Raw genomic sequence first — 9,482 nt, 5'->3', positions numbered from 1 at the left:
ATACGGCCAGGTGCACATCCTGTGGGAAAGTGTGTATGTGCTGGACGACTAATTAACCTTTTTTTTTTAACTTGCTAATTAGATGTTTTCTGGAAAATGCGAGGCGGCAGAATTGGAGGCAATATTTATTTTGAACCACCCTCCTTTTAAAAAATCATGAAACGAGCACGCACGTTGAGATATAAATCGCCAAATTTTGATTTGATCGCAGATGGACCGAAACCAGAACTACGCACTTCTAGAGAGCAGAAACTTTGAAGCGGCAGATGATGATGATGATGATGATACCGTGATGCTACACGTAAGGTCAAAAGCGGCAGATGACCTTTCGGCTTATCTGGTCCGAAAAACGGTCTATCTGGTCAACAAATCAACGATCGATGTACTCTCGAGCCACTCGAGCAGGTTTAGGAACGCACCCTACCAAAAACACGTGACCATCGACGCGAACGCCCTTTCCCTCTTTTTGCGCTCGAGAAGTGCGCGGTTTCAGTTTCGGTTCATTCGGCGATTTCTATCTCAAAGTACGTGCTCCTTTCAGGATATTAAAAAAAAAAAAAAAAAAAAAGAAGAGGATCGACTTAAATAATGGCTGGCTTCCAATTCTACTGTCTCGCATTTCCCAGAAAGCCTCTAATTAATAAGTTAATAACTTTCATGTAAGCAGTCGTCCAGTAGTCACGCACGCATTTCGACAGGATGTCCGCCTGGCCGCATAACCGCGAAAACCGTATCCAGGTAGAACTCGTAGGTAAAGGATTAAACAGGATTAAAGGATAAATATAAAGGATTAAAAAAAAAACGCCCCGTATAGCAATGCAGATTTCCCGATGTACGCGGTCCCTCTCTCCCACCATCCTGCTTGTGGCTTTTTGTCTCGTTTCGGCTGCAATGAACTTGGAATGGAAGAAGAGCAGAAGAAAGCGCTGTGGAGTTCCATGCACGACCTACTAGATTATAAGGACCATGTCATAATCCGCAGCCCCTATGAGGAGCCCGTCCGCACGATCCGCTAGGGGCGCTACTCATCGGCACGCGAGATCTGCATCACGATTGGACGATGGAAATTTGAATTCTGAACGCGCAGAAGCGTACGACTACCGTAGCAGACGACAGCAATAGCTCCTATGAAAACGCGTAGTATGATGATAATCAACCTCAGAATGAAACATCTGTGGAATATCCACCGCTTGTACAGAAATACTAAGGTAAGCTGAAGTACAAAGTATTGAAGAAGTTGAGGAAGCAATAACTGGGACGATGAGTAGCGCCACCGCTACCTTCCAAAAATGCGGCGCTGGGAAGTGGTGCCTATGACATGGTCGTTATAATCTAGTAGGTCGTGGTTCCATGTGGTCCTTTCCTCAATCTAACCCACGACTAAGCTTACTTATAGTGTTATGGCCCGTCTGCGAATGTCCCCTTATTGCTGCTTTGAGTGGGCAGACGCTTTGTCGCGTGCTTACTCCAATAACCTGTTCTTCCTCTCATGCGCAGAGACCGGAAAGCAGCTCGACATGCGTCTTATAATATTGTACTCTGGATACTAAACTAAGTAATGTATCCAAAATACTGTATAGCATCACAGTCTAGACAGTACAGTAAAAATAAGGAACACAATCTGGGCAGATAAATTTGAACGGGATATTTCCTGTCGTCTGATTAAACTTTGTTCCATGACTTGAACGCACCCACAACAACGAAAGCAAAGTAAGTAAGGCACTGAGTCGGTCTCAGTGACTCTGTCCAAAGTGTGTTCTGAAAATCTTGTCTTTTTCTTTTATCTCACCGACGCAATGGGAGGAGTAAGCAAAGCAGTCACCAGGCAAGAAATTGTTGGCGAACCACACGAAAGGGTATCTTTTTTTGGTTCCCACAGTGGGTCTCCCACCACGAAGGAACTGTGGCTATGACACGTGGAAAATCTACCGGAAAACCCAGGGAAAACGTCAGCACAGCTGGAGGTAGGACTCCGTGTCGAACATTGAATACCTCAGTGAGCTTCGAATTGCGCACTGAGCTGTTTAATCTTATTTGTAAGCAGACTCGTTAGTGGTTCCACTGCGGCTAAATAAGTCTTACCTTGCCATATGTTACACAGAAACGGATATAAGTATAGGGCTAAAGAAACATGGGCGGGTATAGTACGGTGAGTTTGTATTATTGAGATGTTTAGCTTCGTCTGGCACTGGAGGCACCTAGCAGGCGACGATATGTCCTGTACGACTAGAAAACACTTGGGTCTAAATGCTAGAACAGACGTTTTCCATTCGCGTAGCCTGACATTAATACTGCCTCGTAGCGTAACTATTTCACCATGTAGCCATACTACGCAACGCATAGGAGAGGAATAAAAGGATAGACGAAAGCAATAGGTGAAATTTCGAAATGTCAAGTCCCGAATGCGTAAACATCCCTGTGTTGCCACACAGACATGTTACACATCGACGACTTGCCACGAACGATTCCTTCAAAATCGCGACAGGGAACCAGAAAGAGCATGAAATTTGCGAGCTCACACTCGAGGCATGCCTTTTCTCGTAGGCAAAAAACATGCATCCCGCACGGCCAACCTACCCGGACAGCCATGAATTGGTAATCCCATTTCAGCGGCCAAGATGACGCTTAGATTCCGGTTGGTCTGGAAGACGTTCTCAAGACGTTCCTGCTGGAACGGCCGCACCAGGGGCAGGCAGTGTGACGGCTGCAGACTGGATCGTCGGCCCTGCCATTCAGAGCCTTACACCCACACGCCCCCCCGATTAAGAGCTGGCGCTAGACGAAGGTTCTTTTTTTTACTAGCGCAGGAATCTTGAGGCTCGTCTCACACATGATGGTTATTGAGAGTGCTGCGGGGATCCCGTCTGTCCAGGAAACACAAACTGGGCCACGTCGTGAGGAAACTGCGGAGGCGGACTGCGTACCAGGTGCTTGTGGAGGTCCTGGCAGTCGACTTGTTCGTCGGCGAACAGCAGCTGCTGGTCGTCGCAGCGGCCCTCATCCTGAAGGGAGTACCGTTCCATCTGCTGCTGAAGGTACGGGTTGTCCGTGCGGGAACGACGCAGGGCCTCCATGTCTTGTTCCAGGTTGCGAGCCCGCACGGGGGACGTCGACAGGAGGTCCCAGATGCGGTCCGAAGACTGCGTCATGCTGGGTCCCGCGGAACCTCGAGCTTCCACCTCTCGGGCCCGCCTTCGGAACATGCTTGCGAACACGTCGAGAGGACTTCGTCGGGCGCCCGGCAGAGACGCCGTCTCCGCTTTCATGGAATCCGGCTCGAGCATATTGCCTGCAACAACCGTCTCGTCAAACACTTACGAAATTTTCGGCAGGCTGACTGCGGCGGCCCGAAGGCCTACCTCGGCCAGCTTACATCGCGTCCCGCCGCGTTCCACTCATGACTCAGTTTGTCGAGGCGATCGATACACACTCTCGCGAGACCTCGTCCACGCTATACTTACCCCGCTCTCGCAAAATCACTTCTTCCTCGTCCTTTCATTCGCATATTTTTTTGGCTTTGCGCGGGACGAACGTTCTTCATTTTCGATTCTATAATAATTCCGGATTGTCACTCATGGTAACACTTTTTTTTTCTTTTTTTCAAAGTGAATCGGTTTCCCACTTTTCGTGAAACGCCCTTTAATATGATGGCGTATAGTTTTCCAATTTTATTGGGTGAATAAGGGGTGCTGATAGACAGAGTGTTTTTGGACTCGCTGTCTTGCGCTATATAATTATTAATTGTTTATATCTAACAGTTATAATATATTTTGAGTTCAATCAGAAATGTCCAACTTCCGCAATTGACTTTATAGTCATTCTACTTCTCACTATAGGATGTCATCATAAGCCAAAAAACGTTGCTCGCGGCAATAAAACTAGGAATTATTCATTTCTACACTCTTAGAAATGAACTTCACCGCATTGCACGATGCTAGCCAACCATAATCTCGAATGATATCGTTATCGGACCTGAGTTGTTGAAAACGGGAGGCGTACGCCTTTTTTGTGACAATTATGACATAAGTGTCACAAAAAAGGCGTACGCCTCCCGTTTTCAACAAATCGGGGCAGATAACGATATCATTCGAGATTATGGTTGGCTAGAAGCGTGCAATGCGGTGAAGTTCATTTCTAAGAGTGTAGGAGAACCAAAGGTTGTTGGAGGCATGGTGAAGTGGCTTCAAATCTCGTGAGACGGCATCACCGCTCATGACACCCCCATATGTAAATGCATTATTAAACGTTCAAATATTCCGTATTTTCATCTCTCATCTCGCTGTATGCACAAGGATGAGTGTGTGGGCGTACCCCAGGGGCAGATTTAGGGGGTCTGTCATGGGGGGGGGGGCGGTCTTAAGGAAATTTCGTGCTTTGCGGCACAGCATCATCCAGGAGATAGGATTTTACATAGGGAACACAGCCGTATATATGGGGTGTGATCGCCCCCCCCCGCCCCCCTTAAATCCGATCCTGGCGTACCCATGATCAGCGGCGTTGGGGGACGGGGGTGTATCGACCCCCCCCCCCCCCCCCCCCACACACACAGGTCTAAAAACAGCACTTCACCGCATAGCACGCTGTCCTCCAACCATTGCCACGAATGATAGGGTTATCGCTTCTGATTCGAAGAGAGAGGGGGCGTACGCCTGTTTGTGGCAATTTCATATATCCAAATTGCCACAAAAAGGCGTACGCCCACCTCTCTCTTCGAATCAGAAGCGATAACCCTATCATTCGTGGCAATGGTTGGCGCACAGCGTGCTATGCGGTGAAGTTCTGTTTTTAGAGTGTACTTTGGAGGTCTGGCTAGGCCACTGCATGGTGAATTCGAGGAATACCCATAGAGCCGCGGTGATCCAGACAAACTGTCTGAACCCAAGAAAGGAAAGAATGGAACCGTCCCCTCTGGCTCTGACGTAATAGCTGCGTGGACGCATGAATTAAGCAGTTGCGTCTGTTCGAGAATGTCAGTGTCTTCTCTTCTTGTTTACTTCTTCCGTTACCGTGTCTCCGTTAATCGCTCGAGGGAACCAATGTCCCCAACAAGCCATAAACGTAGCAATAAACGTGGCTGTTGGATCGGAGTGCTTGGCTTTGGGCGGTCTAATCTTTTTAGTTACGCGAGGTTAGGACGTTACGTATACAGTCTGGAATCTCTTGGAGCGATGCTGCCATTTTGGGATACGGCCTATCCGAGCCAGGTGAAACAGCTCGGACTCGGCTAACCTCCCCTACAAGTCCATATCAAGCAAACAAGCAACTAGTCATAACACGAGACACTGACCGAGGCTTAGAATCCCAAGTGGAAATTGCCGACCATCGGCCAGTGGTGGGTTTTTGGTCGGCAAGCGGCGTTGGGCCGAGAAGTTGTTGTTATAAAGGCGGGCCAATGTCGGCCCTGCACTGCAAAGAAACTCGAAAACAACGCAGCTGCTACTCGAAACAAAAAAAAAAAAAAAAAAAAAAGAAAGAAAGAAAGAAAAGGCGCTGTCTTTGTAGTTCTCAGAATTCAACGTATCCGAATCAATTTCTTCCGCTTGCAGAACTCTTTTGAGACGAGATGAAGATTAACTTTCGATCGCCCTTGGTATAGCTTAGTTCGTAGCGTGCTGAGCTCAAGATCGCGGGTTCGATCCAGGTTGAGGACGCGGTAGCAATGTGCACCTTCGCTTCGAACACCCTGTGTCTATATGGTTTCGGTTGCACGTTCAAAAGTCCTATACCCTCCGGCACGTATACCGCGTATGTATACTCACACAAGTATCCGCTAATCCACCTTACTTGTGAATCTACTTCCAATTATTAGCAATAGTGAATCTGGTTCGCGAGAGCCAAGGCATGCTTTTTTTAAAATTATTATTCTGCGTCGAGATTTTATGCCTCTATGACCGACACTGAGGGAATCCAATAGAATGGCATCTGAAGCTGCATGGTACCGGACAGCACTGGGATCAGAGTACTGTATAACCAACGGGCCCTGCTCCGTACTATACAAGTGCTCCATAGTTGGCCCATCGTTGCTCTTAATCCATGGGCCGCTGTCTAGCCTACTAATGGCCGGCTACTGCCCAGACTTGGCTCTGCACTGGCCCTCTGTTGGCCCCATACCTTATAGGTCGGTCTGCTACATTGGCCCAAGGAGTCGGGCCGTGTAAGGCCAATTTCAATCCCCAAGCACGGCCCAACGACTTTTTGGTCGGAAGCATACGGCGGCCCGTCATTTTGCCGACGTCCTTCGGATTCCAAAGAATTGGACTCTCTCGGTCGCTGGCCATTTTTAATAGACCTCTACCCGTTTGTAAACAAATGACGTCATAATGTTCGACAGCGCCACGAGTTTGGTATACTTGAACTATACGTTCAATGCTACTGGCGAACAAGGTCGCGCCCGAAAGCCACGGTCTTGAGGGGATTACGATGGTCCCTGAAAAGGACGCGACCTTCGGTCCAACTTTTCTTTCAATAGGAGGCAGCGAACAATTGCCCATTCGTGGAACCCAGCTCTCCCTTCCGATCTGTTTCGGTTTCGGTGTGTCTACCAACGTCATGATGACGTTTCTCGGGTAGAGGTTTATTCCAGGCGGCTACCAGCAGGCGAGCTGGACGCAGGATCCAGTAAGATACCACCTTGGGTACAATGCGAGTGTCAGTGGAGAGACGATTCGGGATATGACAGCCTGCTACTACCGGGCACACTGAACATCACCCGCTGCAGCCCTTTCCTGGCCGCTTCGATATAGTTTTCAGGCATCGTTTCAACCGCTGAGCTCCACTGTTTCATGTCTTGCTGTTTCCATCTTGGTGTCTGTCCATCATCTCCGCAGTGCCCGCTTGGCCCAGGTTCATCTACATTACCATCTTTCACCACATCACTGGTATTAAACCCGATTGTTTCTGTGTCGCAAGTAGAGCACTGCACGGGCCCGGGCTCACCCGAAAGCCCGAGCCCGGCCTGGCCCGGCCCTGGCGTTTTTTAGGCTGGCCTGGGCCGGGCTCGGGTTTCAGCCACCGGGCCCGGGCCGGGTACGGGCTTAACAACGCCAGACATGGTCGGGCATGTACGCGACATATTTCAAGAGAGACTGGACAGCTGAATTTTCACGTTGCTTTTTTTTTTTTTTTTCATTGTATGGGATATCAGGTATTCTCATCTGTGAACTATCACTTTTTTACATGTGATCATGCTTATTTCGTGAATGGGTCTAGATTTCACGCGTGCACTCACACACATTTGGGACGATTGGTGTGGCGGACGCGCTGAGGGCCCTGCACGAGCGTCAGATAGGTTAGGTGTTGGGACATATTTCGTTCTCGTGAGGGCCCGGCACGGGGTTCAGTGAGCTTAAGTGTTCTGACATATTTCGTTTTTATAAGAGTCCGACAAGAGGGTCGGTTAGGTTAGGTGTTCTGACATTTTCTTTCGCGTGAGAGTTCAAGAAAGATGAACTAACACCGGAGCATGTGCAATAGAGCGGCGATGAGTCTCTCTTGAACCGCAATGTACATACTACTCTCCACCAATTAGCTGCGTCCTTTTCCTTGGTGCGCTATGCTCTTTAGTAAATCTAGATACGCCTCCGAACCTCGAGAACAGATAGTGCAGAGGCGGGCTGGGCCCGGGCCGGCGGAGTCGGGCTCGGGCCGGGCCCGGGCTGGAAATATATAGAAGACGTCGGGCCCGGGCCGGGTACGGGCCGTAGCAGCTGGGCCTGGGCCGGGCACGGGCCCGAAAATTAGGCCCGTGCAGTGCTCTAGTCGCAAGTCCTGGTCGTGTGACGCTAGTATCTCGCCTCAAGCTTCAGTGATGGTCGCTTTGACCGACCACCCCATACGATAACATCACAATTTCACTGCTTGAGGTTCCTAAAAAAGGACTCGACAGTCGTATTTTACGGCCTTTCCCGGTAGAACCCCTTTTCATGTCCCACCGGTTTCGTCATATGTGTCTGCTTATATGGATAAAACACCATCATAGTAAGTAGTCTCCACGAAAAGCGGATCCAGCGTGCGGTCGCTTGTGCTTTATTTTTCGTTCCTAGCGGTCCTCTCGACGTAAACAAGACGCCGGGTGTAGGAAAAAATGGTTCCGTGCTTTCCGATGGTGCCTCTATAGACTGCGCATGTCGGAATATGTGGGGGAAAAAGAGAACGAGGAGAACGAGGAGAGCGAAGCTCATTTTAGAGACAAAATACCATCGCAGGGAAAATGGCGACCTGTTATGTTTTAACGAAAATCATTTTTGAGAATCACATTTTTTAGCGAAATACATATGGCTCCACGATGGCTTTCGTTTCGGTTTGATTTCCTAATTCGGTGAGAATACGCGCGAAAGAAGTCGAGATGTGAAGGATTCTCTACGTCCTTGTACTTCTGGCGGCTTTTATCCAAGATGAACCGTTAACCCGTTTGCATGCATTGGTTTAGAATGTATACGTATTAACACCTCTTGCGCAACAACTGATACCAGACCTACGGGTGCATACACTCTTAAAAACGAACTTCACCGCACAGCACGCTCTTGGCCAACCATCATGTCGAATGATATCGTTATCTGCCCTGATTTGTTGAAAACGGGAGGCGTACGCCTTTTTTTGTGACAATTCTGAACAGCATAAGTGTAACAAAAAAGGCGTACGCCTGCCGTTTTCAACAAGTCAGGACAGATAACGATATCATTCGAGATGGTGGTTGGCTAAGAGCGTGCTATGCGGTGAAGTTCATTTTTAAGAGTGTACTTCATCATTGGAGATGAAAATAGACGATTACATTCACCGTTTAAATGCAAACTTGTAATTGCAACATTAGAGCTAGAGAACCCCCGAACGGCATATCAGGTATTAACAAAAAACGGATTGCCGTTATCTGTACCGCTTCTGTTTCGACCCCTGTATAGCGGTTGCTTCGGAAAACTGCACGACTGAACTATAATCAGTAATGGAAACGCTTTAGAGGCAAATAATTGTTGTTGCCGAATCACCCTTACAAAAGTTGGCTTCCCTCCTCTTTAGAATTCCTAACTCCGTTTTATAGCCTCTATCTATAGTATCTATCAACTGCTATCATGACGTTGGTAGACAGACTGAAACCGAAACAAATCGGAAGGGGAGGGCTGGTTTCCACGAATGGGCACTTGTTCGCTGGCCCCTATTGAAAGAAAAGTACACTTTTAGAAATGAGGGGGGGGGGGGTGTCGAGGTAGCTTGCCGTTGTTGGCCGCACTCAAGTGCACTCTTAAAAATGAACTTCACCGCATAGCACGCTCCTAGCCAACCATTATCTCGAATGATATCGTTATCTGCCCTGATTTGTTGAAATCACAGGGCGTACGCCTTTTCTGTGACAATTATGAACAGCATAAGTGTCACAGAAATGGCGTACGCCCCCCGTTTTCAACAAATCAGGGCAGATAACGATATCATTCGAAATAATGGTTGGCTAGGAGAGTGCTATGTGGTGAAGTTCATTTTTAAGAGTGTAG

General features: G+C 48.4%; 1 protein-coding gene across 2 annotated transcripts; it reads right to left on the bottom strand.

The window, feature by feature from the left end:
* Nucleotides 1-2,781: 2,781 nt before the first annotated feature.
* LOC135396692 (uncharacterized) lies at nucleotides 2,782-3,532 on the bottom strand. Of its 2 annotated transcripts, none has more exons than XM_064627816.1 (2): nucleotides 3,462-3,532; nucleotides 2,782-3,289 (listed from the first exon to the last, which is right to left on the bottom strand). In XM_064627816.1, the coding sequence occupies exon 2, from the start codon at nucleotides 3,282-3,284 to the stop codon at nucleotides 2,838-2,840; it is 447 nt and encodes a 148-aa protein (XP_064483886.1). In that variant the 5' UTR covers nucleotides 3,285-3,289; nucleotides 3,462-3,532; the 3' UTR covers nucleotides 2,782-2,837. The 2 variants fall into 2 exon arrangements, with proteins under 2 accessions (XP_064483886.1, XP_064483875.1); XM_064627805.1 differs by lacking the exon at nucleotides 3,462-3,532 and adding an exon at nucleotides 3,374-3,461.
* Between the last annotated feature and the right edge of the window lie 5,950 nt (nucleotides 3,533-9,482).

This window comes from Ornithodoros turicata, chromosome 1 (assembly GCF_037126465.1).
Source record: "Ornithodoros turicata isolate Travis chromosome 1, ASM3712646v1, whole genome shotgun sequence".
NCBI classification, from domain to species: Eukaryota; Metazoa; Arthropoda; class Arachnida; order Ixodida; family Argasidae; genus Ornithodoros; species Ornithodoros turicata.
This window is presented reverse-complemented; position numbering and strand designations above follow the sequence as displayed.

Coding starts and splice junctions, on each gene's coding strand:
- LOC135396692 (XM_064627816.1), bottom strand. CDS start 3,284: ATGCTCGAGCCGGATTCCATGAAAGCGGAGACGGCGTCTCTGCCGGGC.